This window comes from Rhinatrema bivittatum, chromosome 8 (genome assembly GCF_901001135.1).
Source record: "Rhinatrema bivittatum chromosome 8, aRhiBiv1.1, whole genome shotgun sequence".
Classification (NCBI taxonomy): domain Eukaryota; kingdom Metazoa; phylum Chordata; class Amphibia; order Gymnophiona; family Rhinatrematidae; genus Rhinatrema; species Rhinatrema bivittatum.
Window position 1 is genome coordinate 37,866,022 of NC_042622.1, and position 26,342 is coordinate 37,892,363.

Genomic DNA, 26,342 nt, shown 5'->3' on the forward strand with positions numbered 1-26,342 from the left:
GATAAGGGTGTTTCCCAGCAGCAGTATTTTTCAAAATGGCCGCCGCTTACGTCATTGCCCATTTATGGACAGTTTCAATTCCAAAATGACACCCGCAGTGAAATGGGTGTTCCCCAGCGGCAGTAATTTCAAAATGGCCGCCGCCAACGTCATTGTCCATATATGGACAGTTCCTGTTCCAAAATGGCACCCACAGTGACGTAAATGCCCATAATAGGATACTCCCATCCTTTTTGGCGCTTTTTTCAGCCGCTTAAAGGTCGGCGTTTTTGAACCGCGCGCTGCCGATAGTGCATCCTAAGCACAGCGAGTGACTTCAGCATCCTGTTAAGGTAGTATACATGGACTTATGGCACATAGTTTATATCATTTCAAAGGGGTGATTTACATTGTATGTCATTCTACTTATAGAGCGTAATAGAGACGCCGTTCAGAACAGCATTTAAGTCAGTGCATCGCATACAGTGAGTGTTCTTCTCATCCATACTGCTATCGCAACTTTTTGTGGTGGAACTTTATGTGCACTATTTCCCTTGGGCTTTCCTTTGTCACCTGTAGCAGAGTCAAGTGTTTTCGGCAAGAGACTGAAGCAGGGAATAGCGGTATCCGACCCCCTGAGGAAGGAGGTTTCCCCTCCGAAACACGTCGTGTCGGAAAGAAGTCGGACTTTACCATCTCACCATCTTCATCACCAGCTTTTGTCTACATGACATCGGATTTCGAAGTTGCAAGTTAAGTACAACTTTTTCAGCACTCTGGAGATTATTAGTGCATTGGGGCAGCCGTTTCCATAAGCGTCCCGCTAAATCTAGCTCATTGAGACCTATGATTATATTATAGAGAAGCTTACGCCACTATAAGCTCTCATCAAGCCTAAATATTGGGCATATCATTTATGAGGTCTCAGTGAGTCTCCCACCCTACATTTTCTTCAGGAATATCTTTTTATAGGCTGTAATACCTTAGCATGAACAAATGAACTGGAGATGTGGCTACTACCTTTTAGCATTTCTGCTCAGAGAGCAATCAATGTGTGTGCACGAAACCCTGGACTGCAGACATCAGATGCTGTCTGCTTGGGGGAGGGGTGGGGAACAAACCCTTAGCCTTAAAGGCAGGCGAATGACTGCATGACCCACCTTATTTATTTATTTAAAGTCTCTTCTATGCCGATAGCCGTTCGCACATCGTATCGGTTTACATAAAACAAATAACTTTTGGGCAGGGCCCTTACAAGTAACAATCAAGTAACCTTATGTGCCCGTTTTCCTTTTTTGCTTCAGTAGCACAGACCCTATTTCTTCCTCCAATTTTATCCTTTTCCCCACTCTTAAGTGTCTACAAATAATCTGTCATGGATCAAGCAAGCCCTTTGGAAATAATTATAAACTATTTTAGTTTGCTTGTTTTCCCAAGACTTCCTATCAACTGTATAAAGAAGGCTGTGCAAGCAGCCAGCTCTGCTACTACAACTTATTTTTTCCAGGTTCATTTACTGAAAATGAAGGTAAAAAGATTTTCCAGGGAAAGAGGAGACTGATGAATCATCATTCCAAAGCCTCGAATATCATCCATACAGAATGCTTACATTCTCCTTAATTGACATAAAATAATCTTCTGCAATTTTATTTTATCCTTCTGTTCTACAGAGACTGGATTAAAGATTCCTTAAGTTGAAAAAATTCTTTCATACTGATGGTAAAAGCTCAGAGCCTGAAAACTCTAAATAGTTTTAGATTCCACGCTGGGACCCCACCACGGAAGAGTACACAGGCATAGACAAGAACTGTTAAAGACTAGTAATGTTTTACTGGTGTCTGTGAAAAAAACTTAATTTAGCTTTTCTGTCACAGAAGTTTGAAAGCTGCAAGATAAGAATGAAGCTAATACTCATCCTTCTAAGGTTAAAACGAAGAGAACATCTGAATATGATGGTTGGGCATTTTGCTCACTGCTAAGGTGACCCAGTGAGTATTACCGGCATAAGAATAAACTATCAGAATATATCTTTTAACATTATAAAAAGGCTCTCTAATGTGCAGGAAACAGTATGTTCTTTTATGTAGTTTCACTGTCCTTTCTGCTGGAGCTCTGAGACCTGCATGTAATATCCGAGGTCAATGGCTCCCAAATCTGTCCTCAGGGTCCTCCGGCCAGGCCAGTTTTCAGGATATCCACCATGAATATGCAAGGGAAATATCTGCCATTCACTTCCACCCCCCCTGTATGCAGATACATCTCTTGCATATTCATGATGGATATCCTGAAAACCCAGCCTGGAGGGGCCCCTGAGGAAAGGTTTGGGGAACCACTCATCTAGGTAATCTCATTAAGGGGCAAAAAATATTTGCCCTGCCTAGGTCTGCTTTCATTAATACTCAAACTCCAATTAAAGGGAAACACCAGTATCTCGTTTAAAATGAAAAATAACTGACTGGTGCAACGATTTAATGTTGCAAGTATTTAATACAGAGTATCCTTAACATGAATACAATGTATTGGAGAGGAAAAGACCTCAGCATTGGTATCGACTGAACTTTGCAGTCAGATTTTTTAACCAGCAGTTGCAATCATTGGGTCATAAAAACCTCTCTTTTTATTATTTTCCAAAATTTTTTTTTAATTATTTTTAATTTATTATTAAAAATTGATTACTAAACTGGTTTTATATTTTCCATTATACGTCATTTCTCTTGTTGGTAATAGCTCAAAAGTAAAACCAGATTACAATTGGATATTATCCTAATCAATGTCTTGAAAATACGATGATTATACCGCCCTGACGCAGCATTGGCGAAACGTTGTCAACGTCTGCGTCTCGAATAGCAGCTGTTAGCAGCGCTGGTTGAGCACTGCACACAAACTGTTTAATCGTTGGCATTTGCTGAAAAGTTCTCCAAAGAAATCTCCACATTAAGATAAAAATTGTGAAAAATTGATTGAGAAACAGTACTTGAGAGACATTGATTAGGATACTTTCCAATTGTAATCTGGTTTTACTTTTGAGCTATTACCAACAAGAGAAATGATGTATAGCTACATATAAATGTAAAATATAAAATCAGTTTAAATTAAAAATAATTTTAAAATGTTTTTGGAAAATAATAAAAAGAAGAGAGGTTTTTATGACCCAATGATTGCAACTACTGGTTAAAAAAATCTGACGGCAAAGTTCAGTCGATACCAATGCTGAGGTCTTTTCCTCTCCGATACATTGTATTCATGTTAAGGATACTCTGTACTAAATACTTTATTTATTTATGAACTTTTAATATACCGATATTTGTAGGACACATCATACCGGTTTACAATCAACTCGAGGAGAAAGGAAAAAATTACAAAAAACAGGGACAGGGGAAGGGGAGCAGTCAAGAAAAAGGGAGAGAGGGAGGGGGCCGGGTGAAAGCAAGAGCAATGGGAGCGAGAAGAACAGAGGTGTGAGAGAGTAACAGCAACATATGTAGGAACTGTGATGACAGTGTTAACTTATTAATACCTGCAACATTAAATCATTGCTTTCATTAATACTTCATCTATCATCTTGAGAATTTGACATTTTTTTCAGTTTTAAATGTGCAGTCAGTCAAAATGATATTTCAAATGACTTGTAAGGCTGTGACTAGTTAATGTGACAACCTTGGAGGCAGAGTCTGCAAAGTAGAGCTATTCACTGTTTTCTCTAATCATTTTTTTTTTTTAAATGTTTTGATGACCAGGTGGTGGAAAGCATGATGCCACTGATACACAATGTCCCTCTTAAGTGTATGAAATGTCAGCTATAAGTCTGTAGGAAAGAACAAAGAAAAAGAAGATAAGCCTTTTAAAGTAAATTTAAAGCACACTGTCTGTATGCTTAGAGCAGGGCTTCCCAAATCTGTGCTGGTGCCCCACAGGAGACTGATTTTTCAGGATCTCTACAATGAATTAAGCATGGAGACTTCTTGAAAGCCTCACTGGCTGTAGGGTCCCCTGGAGATGTTTGGGAAGCCCCTGCTTTAGAATCTGAGAGGAGAAGTAGAGCATGTGATTAAAGGCCACAGCAGTGAGGCGCGGTTATGAAAAAATAATAAATATGCATTAGCACATCTTTTCATACAGACCTCTACTGTTGACTTTTTATTTTTTTTTTTTTTATGTTAATCATATTCAGGAGTAAGTCATTTTCTTTATTTTGTAAAAAAAAAAATATATATATATTTTTTCTACTGACAAGCAGCCACAAGATGCTGAAATGCCAAGAAAAGTCCACTTACTGGTCAACAAGGCCATTTTTAGGGCTGGCTGGCTGGAAGCCATCCATTTCAACTGCAGTCACTCCAAGAAGAGGAGGGTCAAATGACTCTTTGTTTCTGCAAAGGAAATAGAATTATATTACCATGCGAGATACTGCGTGCTTCATCCCAATTCTGAATGTACTCACTGCTGTCAGAATCCTAACTATACCAGAATACCACAGGTAATACTGCAAATGGTTCTGTGCTCTGGTGTACATGATTTTACTGGAGATTTTATGACTTTTCCCTGAACTCCTCCAGAACTTGTAAATGAAAGGCAGAGAAGGACTGTTTGATTACTGGAGGGTTAGGATATTTTCTTCAAGTACAGGATCTGAGCAATTGGTGCTGCTGAATGGAGTCAGAGATTTTCTTGATTTTCAAGATTACCGTGTAACCAGCTTTACCTGTACAGGTAAAATCAGCATAAATAAGGATCCCATTAATTTCGGGGGAGGGGGGGGACTTCTTAAAATACTGGGGTTTTTTTTTTTTTTTTTTTAACACATATTCCACACCAGCAGCAGACACCAATTTGTTTATCTGAATGAAAACACACAAAATGTTCCTCTCACTGTGTCCTTATCAGAGGTCAGTAATGAGATGTGCTGCAGAATTCACAACATCGCAGGAATCATCACACGAAACACTTCTATGATGGCCCGTGGAACTGGACCTTGTGGGCCACCTTAGCTAGGATTTGAACCATGATGGCTGTGACCATTCCCTTGAGCCATCCAGTCTCCAACACAGAAATGCTAAAAACCCTACAAATCAACAAGTCATTTACCGTATGACAAACGTGAAACAGCAAACCCAGGCTTTGTTCAATGAACTTTATTAAACAGTTTTCCTTTTTTTTTTTTCCAGCCTTCTTTTCCATCTTCCCTACAATTACTAACAGTCAGGCCGATACAGTACAGTGCGCTCCGATGGAGCGCACTGTTAGCCGGCATTTGGACGCGCGTTTTGGGCGCGTCCAAAACGCATGTCCAACCCCCCCCCCCAACCTAATAGCGCCCGCAACATGCAAATGCATGTTGCGGGCGCTATTAGTTATTCCCGCGCGATTCAGAAAGCAAAATGTGCAGCCAAGCCACAGATTTTACTTTCAGAAATTAGCGCCTGCCCAAAGGTAGGCGCTAATTTCTCCGGGCACCGGGAAAGTGCACAGAAAAGCAGTAAAAACTGCTTTTCTGTGCACCCTCCGCCTTAATATCATGGCGATATTAAGTCGGAGGTCCCGAAAGTTTAAAAAAGTAAAAAATAAAAAAAATAAAAAATAAATTTAAAATGGGCCCACGGCTGGCGGGTCGAAAACTGGATGCTCAATTTTGCTGGCATCCGGTTTCCGAACCTGTGGCTGTCAGTGGGCTCAAGAACAGACGCCGGCAAAATTGAGCGTCGGCTGTCAAACCCACTGACAGCCGCCGCTTCCATCAAAAAAAGAGGCGCTAGGGACGCGCTAGTGTCCCTAGCGCCTCTTTTTACCGCCGGGCCTAATTTAAATTAAAATACTGTATCGCGCGCACAGGAGAGTGGCCTGTGCGCACGCCGGGAGAGCAGGCGCTTGCCCGCTATTTTACTATATATCGGCCCGAGTGTTTCTCTCTGCTCACAAGATGAAACCAGTGATTTCAAATTTAAAAAACACCACTTTGTCGAAAAGGAATATCTTCACATACTCATCCCTTATTCAATTTCTTTTAAATATCTTTTTGGAAAGTGCTCTTTCCCTGTCTGACCAGTGTGACACACTGAAAGTCTTCCAATCTGACTTTTCTTCCAGTTACTAGCTCGTGATGCTCTCATAAGAAAATAAAAATTGCCATGTCTGGTTAGGCCAAACGATCGTCATGCCCAGGGATCCTGTCTCCAGCTGTGGCCAATCCAGGTCCCAAAGAATAGATCCAATTTGTGATTTAAGTAATTTGAATATTTTTGTGCCCATCTGCAAATTTGATCACTCCCTTTACCAGATAATTTATAAATATTAAAAAGCACCAGTCCCAAAAGAAATCTCTGGCACACTCCATTATTTAGCTTTCTCCAATAAGAGACATGACCATTCAATTTCCCTGTTTTTAAATGTTTTAAACACTCTTGGTTTAGGAGCTATATAAATTCCAAAATAAATTTTACAACAGATTCCTTCATGTATTGGGTTCTAGAAACTAAGGGCCTGATGTATTAAAGCCCTTTCCCTTACTCAGAGGAATGAAACTGTAAATCAGGCCCTAAATGTGTTTTTCCTTTAAATCATTTCCCCATGAGATAAAATACATTATTACAAAGGTAAATTATCACAATGAAGGACATTTTATGTAATTGTCCTATTTTAATATTTTATAATCAAGCATAAGACAAACCTATATATTTTCTTATACAAAGATCTAAATAGATGTACTGCTACAGAAAAAATAATCCTCTTCCAAGTGTTAAACTGATCAGTACAATCTCTTAACACTTGGACATCATGATCCCACTTCTTCCAGACTCTATCCAGCAGTAGTGTGGATTTAAGGATCAGGAACAGAAGACGTTAACCAGAGAAAATTACTTAATCTCTTCAAATGCAAAGAGACATGTCCTACCCTTTTAATAGCCACAGTTGTCTGGCTTATTCTCCGTGATGTGCAATTTTAAAATAAATCAGTTTACATTCATAAAATAACCAAGTTCCCGAGTCAATGAGCATAATTAGGAAAGCATGCCCATCTCTCTCAAATGCAATTCTGATATATGGACTTCCCTAGTCCAAAGGACAAACTTTAATGTCCAAATAGAGCCACCTCACTTCTCCAATAGTTGTAAAATTAATGTTTAAAACTACATTGTTAAACCTCAGTGCCTCCCTCTCCTCCCCAAATAGGGAATCTGAAGGTCATGCAATATAACAGATGGCATTACTGTTTCAACCATAAGAAAAAGAAGCTATAGTGTCTTTGGTTGGATGTCAGTTTGACACTTTGGACATGAACCATAACTCAGGTTTAAAGCACGTCAAGATCTCACAGGAAGAAAAGCTCAAGTATAGGAATAACAATCTGAATGTTTTATTGGGTTTTTCATTCACAGGTTGACATAACCATGAAGGCTGGAAAGGCAGGGGAGTGATGCATCCAAATTTAGAGAATCCCGAAGGGGGGTGGGGAGTTGCTTTAAATTATGTTCATCTGGATATTTTCTTTAGATGTGGTGGAAGTATCTTCAGTGGATGAATTTACTCATAACAAAAAAAAAAAATGGGGTCTAGTACAAAACAAGCTCCAGGTGCGCGTTTTAATTAAAGAAGTCCAGCTCATGTTCTGCCCAATGTGCTGAAACTTCTCTCCAACTAGAATTCCAGGGAACACGTCTAGGGTCTGTAATTAAAATAGAAATCTAAAAGTTGTGCTATTTCTTTACCATTATTATGTAGCATGAAAAGCTTGTGGCTCAATTTTGGCTAAATTTGCTTTATCATGGGAAATATTCAGTTTAGCAGTATCTGAATTCAAGAAAGCATGGGATAAGCACAGGCGATGTCTGAAGGATACTATCAAAAGCTTGCTGGGCAGACTGGATGGACCCTTTGGTCCTTTTCTGCCATCATTTCTATGTTTCTATGTATGTTTAAGTTTATGTACATCTTTTCATTCCCTCCCCCTTCCCCCAGTCACTAGATCAAGGCTGGGCATAAATCCTAGCCACGGTGTTACCACAGTCATGCAGTTCTCATTCATGCCCAAAGGGGATGAATTTTAGAATGTTTTTATCCTTGGTAAAAAAAAAAAAAGAAAGAAAACCAGGAAAACTGCCAAAAAGCAAATCTCTCTACTCTAACAACCCAGTGCTCCTCCCCCCAAAAAATTAACCACCACCTATTTTTTTTTTTTTTAAACGTGGTTAATTTTTTAAATTGTGGTTGTGTAATTGTGTATGACAAATAGGGTTGCCAATAAGCTCCAGATTTTCAGGACAGGTTGATCTAGTCCTGGTTGGCAACTCTAATGATACACACGCAAATGGTAAATGGAAAGCTTATGAACAATGATTGCAACAGATCTTCTACTATTTTTTTTTTTTTAGGTTTTTTCCATTATTTATACTGTATAATGTGTACCAATAATGGAGACAAACAATTTCCTTTTGCATTACTTTGCTTTTTTTGCCAGCTGCATAAGTGTTTTGCTGAAAGAAAATGCTTCATTGCTGAAATCACAATGTGCTGTGTTCAAAGATCTCCACCTTCAACTTACTTCAAGCAAGGTCCCCTGTCTTATTCTTGGATCTGACCACTAGCATAGTAATTACAGGTTGTTGGTTAACACTGGGATGGTATAAACCCCTGTTGAATTGTGCATTATCCAACTGAAATTTTAGGAGAAAAGAAAAACAAAATAAAAATGAGAACATGAACTTGCTTTAGAACAGATGGGCAAGGATAATTAAAATGAAAGCAAACTGTAAGCTTTCTTAGACTTCCAATCAGCATGTTACAAGGTCTGGTACAATATCTTAGAAACATAACGGCAGAAAAGGACTATACGGCCTACCTAGCTTGCCCATTCATACCAACTACTTAGCTCTACAATGCCTACCATTCCCTCAAGAGATCGCCTGTGCTTATCCCATGCTTTCTTGAATTCAGATACTGCCCTTGTCTCCATCACTTCCACTGGAAGGCTGTTCCAAGCATCCACCATCCTCTTTGTAAAGAAATCTCTCTCTAAATTAACTTGTGTGTCTAACCCTTTTTCCCCCTCATCCTACCTATGACCCTTTGGTTCCAGAGTTTCCTTTCTGTTGAAAGAGGCTCGCCTCCTGTGGATTGATACCTTGGAGATATTTAAATATATCATATCTCCCATATCCCGCCTTTCCTCCAGGGTGTATGTTTAGATCTTTAAATCTGTCCTCATATGCTTTAGAATGAAGTTCATTGACCATTTTAGTAGCCACCTTGACTAAAATAATAAAAGTATAACAACTGAAATGCAAGCTATGGACAAGCAGAAAACATACTACAAAAAGTTATGCTTTCTTTGATTTAATGATCAAGAAAAGATTATGAACTATATCATTATATGAAAGGTTTAATGAGAAGAAATATGCCAGATAAGGCAAAAATCTGCTTTAACTACTGGATGTCTATTATATGCCAAATGTCATCCAAGTAAATGGCCCAACTAACTACAACATTTTGGAAACAAAATAGTAAAGCTTTTCTGCATTAGCATCATTTTTTTTTCTTTTGGCAGAAGGGGGAAGCCAGCAGTTTCTTCCTGCTACTTTTGGCCTTTGAAATCAATTAGAACTGGACTTGGAATCTACTATCAGTCTTCATTTGCAGCTATCTAATACATTTATCTCCTCTTAAATCCCTGAATATCAGGTAAAGCAGAGTTGCTTACCTGTAACAGGTGTTCTCACAGGACAGCAGGATGTTAGTCCTCACATGTGGGTGACATCATCAAGATGGAGCCGAATCACAGAACATTTTTTGTCAAAGTTTCTAGAACTTTGACTGGCACACTGAGCATGCCCAGCATGCCACTAACCCTGCATCCAGCAGGGGTCCCCCTTCAGTCTCATTTGTAGCAAAAGTACGAGTGAAAAATAAAATAAAACGTAAGTGAACCCAACTCTGCGGGGTGGCGGGCGAGTTTCGTGAGGACTAACATCCTGCTGTCCTGTGAGAACACCTGTTACAAGTAAGCAACTCTGCTTTCTCCCAGGACAAGCAGGATGGTAGTCCCCACATGTGGGTGAATAGTGATCTACAGGATGCCCGAATAGAATGAACCAAAAACACCCAACGACCTGTAACAGGCACAACAACTGGGGTGGTTTGGGGTATGAGGGCAGCCTGAGATTCTCAGTGGGTCGTAGGCAGGAAGTTGGGTTATTTAAACTGGAAATAGATTACACAGGACAGATTGGCCAAAGATGGAATCTTGCCGGCCAGCCTTGTCGAGACAATGAGATGCAAATGTTTGGAGAGAGCTCCATGTGGCAGCTCTGCAGATGTCAGCCAGAGGTACAGAATGGAGGTGCACTACCGATGTTGCCATGGCTCTTACTGAATGCGCTTTTACGTGTTCCTGTATTGGAAGGCCTGCTTGTCGGTAGAAGGAAATGCAGTCTGCCAGCCAGGTGGACAGGGTCTGCTTGCCCACCAGAACTCCCAATTTGGTTTTATCAAAGGAGACAAATAGTTGGGTGGACTTCCTATGGGCTGCAGTGCGGTCCAGATAAAAGGCAAGTGCACGTTTACAGTCCAAGGAATGCAGAGCCCTCTCACATGGCTGTCAGTGAGGCCTTGGTAAAAAGGTAAGAAGTATTATGGACTGATTTAAGTGAAAATCAGAGACTATCTTTGGCAAGAATTTAGGGTGAGTGCGGAGCACCACACGATCATGAAGAAATTTGGTATATGGTGGGTATGTTACCAGTGCCTGTAGCTCACTGACTCTGTGAGTTGATGTTATAGCAACTAGAAAGATCACTTTCCAAGTGAGATGTCAAAGCTCGCAGGAGTGTAGGGGCTCGAACGGAGATCGCCTGAGCCATGCTATCACAACATTGAGGTCCCATGCCAGGACCGGAGGACGCAGTGGAGGCTTTAGCTGGAGCAAGCCTCTCAAAGCACCCTACCAGGGGTTGCGCCAAGATCGGGCATCTCCTACACCTTTGTGGTAAGCGGCACGGACATAGACTTGAATGGAAGAAGTCTGCAGACCAGACTCGGAAAGGTACCACAGATAGTCCAGGAACCTTGTTGTGGGGCAGGAAAAAGGATCTATTTCTTTTGTGGTGTACCAGGAGGAGAATCTTCTCCATTTGGAACGATAAGATCTTCTAGTAGAAGGCTTTCGTGAAGCTACGAGGACCTGGGACACAGTCAGAGATTAAGGGATTGTAGTATTAACCTTTCAACATCCAAGCTGTCAGAGACAGGGAGTGAAGGTTGGGATGACTCAACAGCCCGTTGTTCTGCACCCAGGCAAATTGGTTGCTGGACTGAGAGGTCACGTAGGATGGGAAACGAAGCCTGACGCGAACAGTGAGGGGCTATAAGGATCATTGAGCCTCCATCCTGCTTTAACGTCACGAGAGTCTTGCTGATGAGTGGAGTTGGAGGGTAGGCATATAGAAGACCCCTTGCCCACAAGTGGGCAAAGACATCTCGTGGCAGTGTGTTGTGGCTGTGGTGTAGGGAGCAGACAATGCCCACTTTGCGATTATGAATTGACACAAAGAGGTCTATGTGTGGGCGGCCCCATTGGTGAAACATTTTGTTCGCTACAGTGGAATCTAGAGACCATTCGTGGGGATGAAAGGTCCGTCTGAGGTTGTCAATCACCATTGCCCACGCCTGCCAGGTAGGTCGCTCTCGGTAGCATGGAGTGGGAGAGAGCCCAGGCCCAAATCTGCGCCGCCTTCTGGCATAGCAGATAAGAGCCTGTACCCCCTTCTTGTTGAAGTACCACATTGCTACCTGGTTGTCTGTTTGAATTAGGATTACCATGTTGGAAAAGGAATCCTGAAAAGCGAAGAGGGCATATCAGATTGCCTGGAGCTCTAGAAGATTTATCTGGTGCCTTGCTTCCACTAAGTTCCAGGATCCCTGGATTTGGAGGTTGTTGACATGGGCCTCCCAACCTAGCTTGGATGCATCTGTTGTCAGAGTAATTTGAGGTTGTGGAGGTTGGAAGAGTAGTCCTATCTGAATATTGGACTCCTGTATCCATCAAGCAAATGAGAGACGAAGCTGGTTGGTGATGTGGACAATGTGGGACATATGTTGAGTGGACTGGGACCACTGGGACTTTAAAGTCCATTGTGTTACTCTTATGGCTAGTCGAGCCATTGGGGTTACATGAACCGTGGACGCCATGTGACATAACAAGGTTAGTAGATGACAAGTGTTGTGGTTTGCAGAGTCTGCACTGTTTTGGCCAGGGTTGATAACGTGCATGCCCGGTCCTTTGGGAGAAACGCTTTGGCTTGGGCAATGTATAGATTTGTTCCAATAAATGAGAAGGTAAGTGATGGAGTCAGATGTGACTTGGGATAGTTTATTAGAAACCCCAAGGATTGCAGTAGGTTGGTGGTGAAATGGAGGGAGTGGAGCACTTCCACTTGGGACAGATCTCCGAGGAGCCAATCGTCTAGATACAGATAGACGTGGATGTTGTTTTGTCGTAAGTGAGCTGCGACTACTGCCAGGCATTTCGTGAATACACAGTGTTCTGATGCTAGGCCGAATGGCAGCACTTGGTATTGGAAATGATTGTGGCCTACTACAAACCTGAGGTATTTTCGATGAGGAGGGTATATGGCAATGTGGGCATAAGCCTCCTGAAGATCTAGAGAGCAGAGCCAATCTCCCCACTGCAGTAGAGGGAGCATGGTGCCCAAGGTTACCATTCTGAACTTTTCTGTGCGGAGATGTTTGTTTAGGGTGCGTAGGTCCAAAATAGGACCAATGCCGCCTGATTTTTTGGGAATTAGAAAATACTGAGAGTAGAACCCTTGACCCCACTGCAGCCAAGGTACCGGTTCAAAGGCATTGGATTGCAGGAGGGCAGAGAATTCTGTCTCGAAAAGTGAAGTGTGTTTGGTTAGACCCCACGCTGGACATGGTGAAAGGTTCGTGGAAGTTCAGTTGGTAACCGTGGGTGAAAGGACCCATTGGTCCTTTGGTGATTGTATGCCATATGTTGGCAAAGTGGACCAGACACAGACTACGGGTTTCCCTTATTTACCAGGGTTCCCTCCACCTTGGGCTTGCAGACCTTGGATGCCACCAGCTAACACAGACGGCAGTAGCAGCAGCCCAGGACCTAACACATTCCTGCAATGGTCAAAACGGCCTACGCTGGAGGGATGCCATACCCGGTATATCCGTGGGGATATTGGCCAGGACAGCAGGGCATGTGGAACAACCAAGAGGCCCAAGGGAGAGACGATGAGAACTCAACAGCAGCAGGGCAAAGCGGGTGTGCTGGACGCACGCTAAGAAGAAGAAATAGTGATAACACTGCGCCAAGTCTGTCCGAAGGAGAGACCCAACACAGTGAGAGAACATGATACTACCGGAGGTGCATGCGGGGGACGCAGTTGTAGCAGAAGCTGTGCTTGAGCAACAGCCGGGTGAGTTATCAGAGCATGTTTCTATTCCACAGCCTCTCGCCAACACAGTGGCAGTGCATGCGTCAAAAAAGAAAGGAAGCGGAAAGTGGAGGAGAAGGTACAGTTCAAGTTCCAGTGACAGTAGCTCATCTTTGGACTCCGATAGCACAGACGAGGACAGCTTAACACGGGCACAGTCATCACATGGAGAGGCAGCAGCAACCTCGATGCCGGCAAACAACGTTGCCTCTCTATGGCTAAGCGTGCCAAGGAAGCTGTGGAAAAGGATTATAAAGAGAAAATACATAGACATCTTCTGACTTATGGAAGGAAGGAGAAGCTCAAGAGACAAAAAAAAAAAAGGCAGAAATGCACTGCCAGAGGACAGCAAGACCACACCGCGCAACATATGGACTTGGACCAGAGCATATCTCAGACTGATGAGTGTCTTAACAAAATATGATCTATCGCAATGCGGACCGATGCTCGGGTACGCAGACAATTTTGGAGGCGCAAAGAGCATACGAAGGCTGGGCGTGGCTAAATTACGACGAGCGCTTCAGGGACAAGATGGAGGACTCCGGAACGATGTCAAGGGGGACACACGATGTCGACCTATGGTTAAAACAAATGACTAACAAGGCTGCCGACGCAGGAGGGCGTGGAAGAGCATCGACAAGGGAGCAGCCTTCGGCGGATCGGCAAATCAAAATAACTCATGCTGGAGATTTAACAAATCATCTTGCACATTCAAAGATTGCAAGTTCAAGCACGTTTGCTTGATTTGCGCAGCACCCCATTCAGCTAACAAATGTACAAAGAAGATGGCTATGGGAAGTTCTTCTCGAAGAAAATGAAACGAGGCAATGGCAAAAGCAGCCTCGCCGATTCGACTGGACAGAATGTTAGAATGGCTTGGGAAATACCCAAAGAAAGAGGATGCTGGGAGGATTGCAAGAGGTTTTAGTGAAGGATTCCGAATTCCTTACCAAGGAAAGATCAGAAAGTTTACAGTCAATAATGCAGCGTCGACAATGAGACATCCAGAAATAGTCCAAGCCAAGTTAGACATTGAGCTGTCATTGGGTAGAATGGCAGGCCCTTTTGCAACGCCCCCATTCCAAAATATGGCATTATCCCCTCTGGGGGTTGTTCCAAAGAAGGAGCCAGGCAAATACAGACTGATACAAAACCTATCGTTGGGCTCTCAGTCGACCACCTGCCACAGGAAGAATGTTCCGTATAATATGTATCATTTGACAGTGCGATCACTCTTCTTCAGAGGTGTGGAGAGTCTTCAGTCATGGCAAAAACTGACATTGAATCGGCATTTTGACTGCTGCCAGTCCACCCAGCTTGTTTTCCTTTGCTGGGCTTCAAGTTTCCTGGGATGTTTTTCTTCGATAAGTGCATGCCCATGGGTTGCTCAGTGTCCTGCGCCTATTTCGAGGCCTTCAGTTCATTTTTACACTGGGTGACGGCAAAAAGGGCACAGTCAGACAATATAATACACTACTTAGACAATTTCCTGTTCGTCGGTCCAGCTGGAACAGAGATGGCGGCTTGCCTGTTACGGACCTTTCAGGAGGTGGCAGAGGATTTTGGCGTTCCACTTGCACAAGAGAAGACAGAGGGGCCAACTAACACCATGTCTTCCTCAGCATTGAATTGGATTCTAAGAGGATGATATCCAGACTCCCAATGGACAAACTCCAAAAACTGCATGGCCTACTGGACAAGGCAACAAAGGCGAAGAAGATGACACTTCGGGAGGTGCAGACACTGTTGGGAGCATTTAACTTTGCCGAGTAATCCCTATGGGCAGAGCCTTCTTGCGCAGACCAGCAGCAGCAACAGCAGGAGTCAGACATCCGCACCATTTCATCAGGATATCACAACCTATACGCGAGGACCTGGCGATATGGATATTATTCCGGAGCAGTTACAAAGGTATATCGGTCTGGCAGGAGCCCCCGGTATCAAGCCGTAATTTGAACATTCATTCAGATGCTTCTGGGGGATAGGGATTCAGCATGTACTGTCAGGGTGCGTGGGCTACCATGCAATGGCCGGCCGCATGGGTGGAGGAAGGAATAACAGCAAATATAACATTCCTGGAGATTGTCCCCATATGGGTGGCATTGATAATCTGGGGGGAGCACTTGCAGAACAAACATATATTCTGGTGTGACAACCAAGCAGTGGTTTCAGTCATCAACAGAGTCAGCCAAATGTCCACGGGTGACGGACCTGTTTCGACAGGTAGTCCTAAGTAGTTTGCGCATTAATACCACTGTAAAGGCGCGACATGTTCCAGGGGTGTATAATGGTATACAATACCTAGCAAATAATGTATAATTTATTTATTTAGAGTTTTTCTATACCGGCATTCATGATACAATCACATCATGCTGGTTTACAAAATAACAGGGGGAGTGATAACTTTAAACCTTGAACAAGTGAAGAGAGTCAACGCAGTTACAATAAAACAAGGCTGTTCAACTGGGAGAAGAAGAAACAAAGTTATAGTAACTTAACAGACAGAGGTATAATTTTTTACAGTGTACTGAAGTCTTTCCATGGTTGATACTAAGAATCAGTTAGGGTCTGGAAAGGCTTGTTTAAATAACCAAGTCTTAAGCCTTTTTCTAAATGTTAGAAGGCATGGTTCTTGTCTCAGATCAGGGGGAATGGAGTTTCATATCGAAGGTCCCGCTGTAGAGAAAGCCCAGTCTCTAAATGCTCGATAATGTGTGGATTTGGATTGTGATACATGTAGTGATCCTCTGTAAGCTTCTCTAATGGGTCTGGAGGAGGTAAGTTGTCTAAGCAGGATTTATAGGTTAAGAGGAGCATGATGATGGATGGCTTTATAGATAATGGTGATGGACTTATGAATAATCCTGAAATGTATTGGCAGCCAGTGTAAGTTTTTGAGAATGAGAGTGATGTGGTCTCTTCTCCTGGAGTTGGTCAGTATTCTGGCTGCCGCATTTTGGAGCATCTGGAGGGGTTTGGTGGAGGAGGCAGGGAGACCTAGTAAGATAGCGTTACAGTAGTCTATTTTTGAGAAGATTATTGCTTGAAGGACAGTCCTGAAATCTTGAAAGTGGAGGAGAGGTTTGATTCTTTTCAGTACCTGTAGTTTATAAAAGCAGTCCTTAGTAGTTTGGTTGATGAAAGATTTTAAATTCAGGCGATTATCTATGATTACTCCTAAGTCCCTTACTTGGTTGGAGGGTTTGAGGTGATGTTACTACTTTCCGTGGAGATGAGAAGGAGTTCAGTCTTAGAAGGATTTAGAATCAGGTTTAGGCTAGAGAGGAGGCAGTTGATTTCTCAAAGGCAGTTTTCCCAATATTCAAGTGTTTAGTAATAGATTTTTTAATGGGGATCAAAATTTGTACATCGTCGGCGTATAAGAAATGTGTTAGTTTCAGGTTGGTTAACAAGTGGCAAAGTGGAAGAAGGTATATGTTATAGAGCGTAGGGGATAGAGAGGAACCCTGAGGAACTCCTAGGGAGGAGTTGTAGCGGGGGGATTCTTTATTGTGAATTCTGACCTTGAAGCCTCTGTTACTGAGGAATGATTTGAACCAAGCCAGTGCAGTTCCTGTTATTCCGATTACAGACAGCTGATTGAGGAGGATGGAATGGTTAACGGTGTCAAATGCTGCTGAGAGGTCAAGGAGAATCAGTAAGAAGGATTGACCTTTATCAAGTCCCATGATGAGGTGATTGTCAGGGATATGAGTAGGGTTTCGGTGCTTAAGGCTTTACGGAACCCGAATTGAGTGGGGTAAAGAATTTTGTGATCTTCGATGTAGTCGGATAGCTGTGCATCGACTAATTTTTCCATGATCGTTGCTATAAATAGAAGGTTGGAGATCGGGCGAAGTTGGTGGGATCTTTAGGATCCAAATTTGGTTTTTTTTAGGAGGGGTTTGAGAGAGGCCAGTTTAAGGACATCAGGAAGGATACCCTGAGATAGTGAACAGTTTATGATGTCAGCCAATGTTTTGGAGATGTGTCAGGAATTAGCAGGAGAAGTTTAGTAGGGATTTGGTCGAATGGATGGGTGGAAAGTTTCATTTTCTTTAGTACTGATTGGATCTCTGAAACGGTGATGGCATCAAATGATTCGAGAGAGATGCCTTTGTTTAGGAGATGACATATACTTGTGGGAGAGGAAATGCTAGTTGGCAGTCGCGTTAGGAGGTTGGAGATTTTGCTATGGAAGAAAAGAGCCAATTCATCAGCTTTGGATTGTGCTTGGTTGCTAGGAATATCTTCTGCGTTGGTTTGTGTTAGTTTGGATACGTAGGTGAAAAGGGCTTTTGCATCGAAGATAAGGTCATGGATCTTGTGAGCATAGAAATCCCTTTTTGATTTTAAAGTGGAGTTCCTGTAGTGGTGGAGTGCTAATTTATAGGCAGCGAGCGTGCTGGGGCAGGGGTTTTTGCGCCATTTACTCTCTTTCTGTCTTAAGCTCTGTTTGAGTTGTCTAAGATCATTGTTGAACCAGGGTTGTTTTTTTTGAGGAGTTGGGGTTGAGTTTTTTTGTAGATAGTGGACATAGTTTATTTGCTATAGCCTCTGTGATGTTGTTCCAGGAGATGAGGGCTGAATTGGGATCAGAGAGGTTTATGCGTGGTAGTTCTGAAGCCAGCTGGTTGCTGAGGTTGTTGGAAGAGCAGGGCTTTCTGTAGATAAATGATGGTTGAGGGGAGTGTATGTCATTGGATTTTGTCAGAGTGAAGGTGGCTGAGATTAATGTGTGGTCTGACCAAGGGACCTGCTTGCATACAGGGTGGGATGAATGATTAATACCAGAGTTTACGAAGATGAGGTCCAGAGTGTGGCCTGCTTTATGGGTGGGTTTATTGATGATCTGATTGAAGCCCATGGCTGACATGGCGGTGAGCAAAGCCTCACAGCTGGTTGAGAGTGTAGTGTTGTCTACGTGCAGGTTGAAATCTCCTAGTATTATAGCTGGGGAGTCCAGATTCATGTGTGTTGCAATTATTTCAGACTAGTTATCTCGTGCTAAATGGTCTTTGTTCCGTAAACAAGTACCCGACGCCGACTAACAGGCAACTCCAGTACCGGAGCATGTATGGGCAATTGGTCGCCAACTACGTTAGAACTGTTGCGATGATCTGTGGCTCCCACCACATGGGATGCCTATTGCAGGGGATATGGGAGAGTGTGCTCCTTCCTGAAACAACATGGTTGGAAAAAAGGGCCGGTGGCAGAGGAACAGATTGTGGCATACATATCGTGGGCCAAGGATGCGGGACTGTCCAGGGGCATAGTAGTGAAGCAGCTAGCTGGGCTGGCATTTTTCATGGGAGCCCAAGGTTGGGGGGATCCTACCAAAGGATTTCTGACTCGAAAAATGTTGAAGGGTTGGGGAAGGAGACTAGGGGACCAGAGGGACGGGCGGCATTCCATAACACACGATTTATTAATTTTATTTTTTATTTATTTTTTTTTTTTAAACTTTATTTATTGAACTTTCGTCATTTCAAACACAGCAAACATAGAACATTAGTCCACCAAAAAACTTATTCCTCCCCCTTTAAACCCTCCCCCCCCAACAAAAAAACGCCCATAAATCCTTGTATCTATTAGATCACAACGTTAAGCCAGTGCTGGTGAATCATCCTGATAAAGTTCCTGTGCCATAGTTAACCTCTGAAAATGAAAAAAGTTTATTGACCTTGCTCATATGTTCAGGGACTTGTCCAAATACTATGGATCTCTGCAGGTGCCTATGAGGGGGCTAAATAATTTGTAAAAGCCACCCAAATTAGCGTGGTATGTACAGACTTCTTTGGCGTCTCTGGTGTAAGTATGGCATACTCCGTAGAACATAGGCGTACCAGTTTCTGAAACCAATGTTCGTAACTGGGGGGGGGAGGGGGGGCGCCATTAGCTAATATGATTTGTTTCCCCACCGTGCCCGCCTTCAATAGAAAAAAACATTCTGGGGTAGATAGTTTAGGATGTGATGATTCTTCTATCCCAAAGAGCCAAAGGTTTGGGTTCAATGTTAAAGTCTTTTTCAAAACGACCAAGCTGGCATGACACACCTGTCTCCAAAACTGGGATATTATTCTACACTCTCAAAAACAGTGAAAAAAATTACTGTCCTGGTCTGCATATTTCGGACAGTAAGGCGTTTGCGTTATTTTCATTTGGTGAGCCCGTTTGGGTGCAATATAGCTCAACCAGAGAAATCTGTACTGTGTTTCTTGTAAAAGCACATTTTCTGATATCACAGGCAAATCGCTAAAACACTTTACAAATTCTGTCAATGTTAAGGAAAAAAGGGCCCAAGTTTGCCATTTCGCGTAAAGTGGAGCTAGAGACTGTTCCTCGGAATACCCCATCATCTCCTTATAAAAGTAAGAAACTGTACATTTGCTGCTTTTCCCCACTTGGATAACTTCCCTTAATTTTTGGACTTCAGGAGTATCTGCGAGTAAGTGCTTCTCGGACTTGATAAAATGAGTAATTTGACAGTATGCATAAAGGTCTCCTTCTGGTAAGGTATATCGTTGTTGGAGTGTCTGGAAGGGGAGTACAGTCCCAGTCATAGGCTGGGCGACATATGCCATTCAACATTTGAGACAGTTATTTAGGTTAGCTTTTACACTAGCCTTCTGCGCACTACGCACTGGCGAGCTGGTGGCGACATCTAAAAAGGATGTCGGTTACACGGGAATGCTAATGCGGAATGTCACAAAACAGGGGGACACGATGAGGATGTTTATACCAAGGTCCAAAACTGATCAATTCGGGTGGGGGGCTACCTTGACATTAAAACAATTGCATGGTCAGGTCACTTGCCCACTTGCCAATTTAGAGAAATATCAAGCCGTGCAACCTACAAAAGGGGATCGCTTACTTATACATGCGGACAGGGCCCCTTTAACGCGATACCAGTTTTCAGCGATACTCAAGCGAACCTTAAATGAGATAGGAGAGAATGCAGATGACTTTGGGACACACTCTTTCAGAATAGGAACGGCCACTAGCATGCCGCAGGCAGGGTTCACAACGGAGGCCATACAACAGATAGGAATTTACCGCAGCAGAGCGCCATCTCCCTATGTCAGGCTGGATCGAGCCGGCACATTACAACCGGTCAATTAATTTGCTTATTTTATTACAGAATCGGGTTCTAGGTTGCTGCAGGTGTGGATCGTGGGACACTCACTCGTGCATTGGGCAGAACAGAGGGCACGGCAGCAGAGATACGGCCCACTTCTGGGCTTGGCACATCGGGGGGTGCGCATCATTTGAATGGGAAAGCGTGGAATGCGCTGGGAGCAGTTACTTCCCATACTACGGGTCAAGAGGGATTCGTTGGCCAGACCAAACATAATACACCTGGGTGGGAATGATTTAGGGGCAATGTCATGTAGACAACTGTTACGGCAGATGAAGAGGGACCTACAGGAAATACAATCAGGTTTCCCGGGAGTGCTTATTTTCTGGTCCGACATAATATCTTGCATTAAAATTTGCAAATCAAAAGTTAGAGCTCGGAAGAAGTTAAACAGAAAGGTCGGAGGATGGTTGGTGCATATGGGGGGCTGTCAGATACGGCACGCATGGGCCAATGAACAGTGCAAAGGTTTTTACTGGCAGGACAGGGTACACCTGTTATCAGGTGCAACCTTTTCAATAATGAAATACAAGAGTCATTCAAAAGGAACTACACATGAGTGTAAAACAGCCGCAGCTAAGGTTTGGTTTGGGGGGGCACCAGGCAAGTGTAAACACTACCTGGCGCTGGTGGCGGGTACCCGGTCCAACAGAGAATTATTAGACCTAGGTCCACAGCGGGGCTGACAAAAGGCAGGTTGTAAAAGGGGTGGGGGACCACGCCCGGAGGCAGGGCCCCCTTGCTTGTAAACGCGGCGGGGGATGGAATGATGTAGCCTTGCTAGAATTGTGGCGGGCTACAAAAGGGGGGCGTGGTTCCAGTAGCGGTGAGACTGTCGGATTGGCCCGGGTGGGTGAACTGTTATGTTGATTTCATATTAACTGTTATGTTAATAAAAGCTGCGGCCAATTAATACCAAGATTAATGTGTAACATGCAATTATTTTGGGAATGGAAAAGGGGCAGGATGCCAAAGGGAGCCCAAGAGGTGTCACGGCTCCCAGAGTCAATGCAGAACAAGCCTCACTTAGCTTCCCAGTGATATATGTGAACCTGTTTTCAAATCAGCTTTAAATGTATTACAGGATAGTTAGAGACAAATTTTTTTTATTTCTATTTAGAAATTATGGGAAATTGTGTTTTCAGACTCTCTGGTTAAAGGAATTAAAAATCAGGCTTCCAACTTATGGTTTGTAGGACACGAGTGCATAAAGAGCCAGACTCACAAGAAGCTACACAAAAAAAGACAAATTGATGTCTCGTGGGTACAGTATCACTTTATAAAAATGTGTGGCTCTGAGTGTGGGGTTTTTTTGTTTTTTGGGGGGGGGGGGGGGGGAAGAGGTTGCCAAGTCTCTGTTCTCTGTACAGCTCCTGCTCCTTCTCTTACTCCTCCAGTTCCATCTCAAGAATTACTTTAGCTGTATGCATTCTCCATCCACTTGTAATTTGCACTTAACCCTTACAGCAAGACACAGCCAAGCAAAGTAATCAATTAAGAACCGCACAGATGTTAGGAACGCAGGTCCGATCTTTAAGACCCACCAGGTTCCACCTTCCTTTCTCCCTCTTTCAAACACAGATGTGCAATCAGTTGCTTAGGAAGGACTCCAGCTCTGCTCCACTCCATGAGATATTCTTGTCTACCATGAAATGATTTAAGAAAGGGGCTCCCAGAAGCTCCCCTCTCACACATTACTACTTCTTTTAACACACAAAGCAGGCACCACATTCAGCAGGACTGATGAAGATAAAGCTTCCAAAGGAGCTACAGTAAACTTGGCTATTTCCAGTGCTGATTTGCCAGCTTCCCTATCCTTAGGGACCTTGTTTTCAGTTTTTATTTTACTTTTCAAAAGGAATTTATCGGTGTTTATTGCAACAAGAAGAAAAATGGGAGAAATCAGTGGAAAGAAAAAAAAGATTGGTCATTTTTTCCAGGTAAATATTTATACTCTTGTTGTAATAAATACTGCTAAATTCCTGGTAAAACTAAAACCTGAAAGCCAAGGTCCCTACCAGTCCCTCATGGGCACACAGCTTTGGTCTCTAACTTCATAGTATACACACTACTATTAAATTAGCCTGAATACCACAATCCATCAATATTTAATCGTAATGGAGCATTTCTGTGACCAGCAGGGATTGATATTATGGGTCTTTATGAAGACTGTTCGGGAGAGGAGGCAGTGAAGGCTATCTGTGTCAAACTAACAGCATGGCAGTTCTCATATTAACTGCAGCCTCTCTGCAAATGCCTTACCTCATGCAGCCTCAGGAAAATCAGACCATCTTTAGAAAGTAAGATCTCACACTGATTTTAGTTAAATGTGTCATACTGCAATTTGGCAATATGTAAATCACATTTGAAATTTTGAAAGATTCTAAATGAAATTGTGACATAGCCGAGTGGTCTTAAACTGGAGACATCACACGCACACACAGGACTCCAGCCTTCTTCTTAAAGAGCGGTTTATTTATAACATAACACATCATACAACCTACTTACCTTCAGCAGTATAACAGCTCAGTATTCACAATCAGCAATGTTTCAGGAGGTGCCTTCTCCTGGAGACAGGGGCTTGTCTGTTCCCCTCTGGGCCTAAGTTTTATTCCTGCTCTCAGGAGACCCAGCCTTGGAGCTACCTGTTTCTCTAGCTTTTAAGTAGGACCAGGACAGATGCCTGGTCCAACACTGTTTAAGGATGGATTTCAGACATACTGCTTCATTTTTTTTTTTTAATGTGGCCATGAGATATTCAAGCTGGTGGCTGGCTCCTGCTTTCAGTGAGTTTTCATGGACTTGATTGCATTATCTTCTTGTAGCTTCCATTATATTTAATAATTTATCAAGGGGTATATATACATGTATTCACAGAGAATATATAGCAGAGGAATATAATTTGTGTATATACTTAGGGCCGGATTTTAAAAGCCCTGCGCGCGTAAATCCGGCCGGATTTACGCGCGCAGGGCGCCGGCGGCCTATTTTGCATAGGCCGCCGGCACGCACACAGCCCCGGGGCGCGCGTAAGTCCCGGGGCATGGTCGAGGCCTCCGGACCAGCCCCCGGGTTGGGTGATGGCGCGCCAGCAGCCCGCTAGCGCGCGCAGATTTACACCTGCTTTCAGCAGGTGTAAATCTGCCAACAAAGGTAGGGGGGGTTTACATAGGGCTGGGGGGGGGGGGCAGAAAGAAAGTTCCCTCCGAGGCCGCTCCGATTTCGGAGCGGCCTCGGAGGGAACAGGCAGCGCACGCCGGACTCGGCGCATGCAAGTTGCACAAATGTGCACCCCCTTGTGCGCGCCGACCCCGGATTTTATAAGATACGCGCGTATCTTATAAAATCCAGCGTACTTTTGTTCGCGCCTGGTGCGCGAACAAAAGTACATGCTTGTGTAAATTTATAAAATCTACCCCTTACTGTCTTAGCTTATGACTGACAAAGAAGCAGGTGAAAAAACAGCACTGAACCCAAATGCCTATGATATATCTGAATTTCTGATAGGATATCCTAACTTGAATTCCAATAGACAGAAATCTAGCCTTTTTCTTTCAAAATATTTCTAGAGCATTGTTAATTGTTAACTCAAAGTACACATAGGAACATTCTGTAATATACAGGATAATTCACTGCAATTTCCATTCTGTTCAATGAGCTATCATGAGCAAGTTGTAAAATATTTCAATATACCTTATAGTCAGCAGAGAAAAGTAGCCAGGTCACACCAATATGCAGCATTTCTCTTTCAAAGGAAAAGGCCTGATTTACTAAGGTTTTCTCCCATTCTGTGTCTATAGGAACATTTATTAGTAAATGAGGCCCAAAGTTAGCCTAGTTGGAATACTGCATCATGTTTTAAACCATAGACATATTAATGGGTTGAACACTATAAAGATAATCATAATGACTTACTTTCCTTCAGAGCCATAACTATTCATACTATCCTCAATGGATTCATGACTCGCTTGACGTACTGTCCGACTTGGCATCTCAACAGCTAGCCCTGTTTCTGTGCTGCGTTGAATAACCCCTTTGCCTCTTCTGCCATCGCCTTCTAAGATAAAAAAAAAAAAAAGCAATAAAACATCTTATGGAGACAAGGGGGGTGGATTTAGCCCATATTACTGTTCATTGCTGTACTTAGATATAAATTTCTACATCACAAGTCAAGGTAGATAAGAGTAGTCTGGTAAAGGCACACGTCAGGAAGCAATGTTCATCTGTGCTATTCAACATAATATATAGCAGTAATTGGTCTTGGAGCAAGGCACATGCATTGTAGATTATAAGGCAGTGAACCATAAAGTTCTCACTATAGTTCTGTTATAGCTTCTTGGTGTTTTAAGTGCTCTAGCTGTTTCTGACCTGATTTGCTCTCACCATTATGCTTGAACACTGCAATATTCAATGCTGCTTACATGATACACTTTGTAGAGAGAATTGTGTTTTAATATAGGATGCAAATTCTAACATATGTACTAGAATTGTTTTGGGAAGTATACTTTATTCCTAGTACTCAAAATAATAGGGATCAGACTTTTCCATGTGTAGTACTAATTATATGCTGCAATTTCTAAACCAGTTCATGACTATGTAACCAGGCCAGGTCATTTATAGAATTCTGTAATGTAGTAGGCCAGATTGACAAAATAAAGAGTAGCAAATCACCTGGACCGGATGTATGTATCCAAGGGTTCTGAAGGAACTCAAAAATGAAATTTCTGATCTATTACTTAAAATTTGTAACCTATCATTAAAATCATCCATTGTATCATCCAATGATCCAAAGACAACGACAAACCTTTTCCGTCAAAAAAAAATCAGCAGAACCAGAGGTCACGAGCTGAGGCTCCAGGGAGGAAGACTAAGAACCAATGTCAGGAAGTATTTCTTCACGGAAAGGGTGGTGGATGCCTGGAATGCCTTTCCGGAGGAAGTTGTGAAGTCTAAAACTGTGAAGGACTTCAAAGGGGCGAGGGATAAACACTGTGGATCCATCAAGTTTAGAGGACGTGAATAAAGAGGAGGCAGCAAAACACTGCACGGAGCGGCAGTAGCCACAGAGGCATTCACGGAGTGGGATGCCAGTGGTTGGTGTTCCACCTTCACGGAGCAGAAGGATGTTGGGCTGCCATCTCCAAATAAAAAAAAAAAAAAAACAGGGGTGGGTAAGAGTATGGGGCAGGGGTGTGGCCTGCTTGTTGCAGTGGTTCCTACCCCTAATTGAGCTGGATGTTCACTTGGATGCAGATCCGGCGCTGCTCTCTACATTGGTGGTGGGGTGGAGGAGAATTAGGGCTGGAGAGTACTGGAAGCCAATAGTAATAGGTGGGAGAGAGAAAAAGGAAAAAAAAGGATAAAGTGCGTAGCTTGAGGGGCGGATTGGATGGGCCGTTTGGTCTTCTTCTGCCGTCATTTCTGTTTCTATGTACCTGAAGACTGGAGGGTGGCCAATGTAACTTCAATATTTAAAAAGGGCTCCAGGGGCAATCCAGGAAACTATAGACCAGTGAGCCTGACTTCAGTGCCGGGAAAGATAGTGGAAACTATTTTAAAGATCAAAATCACAGAGTATATAGAAAGACATGGTTTAATGAAACACAGCATGGATTTACCAAAGGCAAGTCTTGTCTCACAAATCTGCTTCATTTTTTTGAAAGGGTTAACATGTGGATAAAGGGAAACCGGTATTTGGAATTTTAGAAGGCATATGACAAAATCCCTCATGAGAGGCTTCCAAGAAAACTAAAAAGTCATAGGATAGGAGG

At 43.0% G+C, this 26,342-nt stretch overlaps 1 protein-coding gene and 1 long non-coding RNA gene across 5 annotated transcripts in view; one reads left to right on the forward strand and one right to left on the reverse strand.

The window, feature by feature from the left end:
• Positions 1-26,342, reverse strand: part of RIMS4 (regulating synaptic membrane exocytosis 4) — a 278,761-nt gene that overhangs the window by 77,050 nt on the left and 175,369 nt on the right. For all 4 annotated transcript variants that reach the window (XR_003858308.1, XM_029613600.1, XM_029613599.1 and 1 more), the window contains 2 exons: positions 24,487-24,628; positions 4,254-4,349 (listed from right to left, as the gene is read on the reverse strand). Coding sequence is in view for 3 of the 4 variants with exons in the window: in XM_029613600.1 (XP_029469460.1) it covers positions 4,254-4,349; positions 24,487-24,628 (238 nt within the window). In the remaining variant the exon portion in view is untranslated. The remainder of the gene's footprint in view (positions 1-4,253; positions 4,350-24,486; positions 24,629-26,342) is intronic.
• On the forward strand, positions 251-911 carry LOC115097662. The gene is made up of 3 exons (XR_003858309.1): positions 251-332; positions 412-464; positions 559-911. It is a non-coding gene; the product is annotated as an uncharacterized LOC115097662 (long non-coding RNA).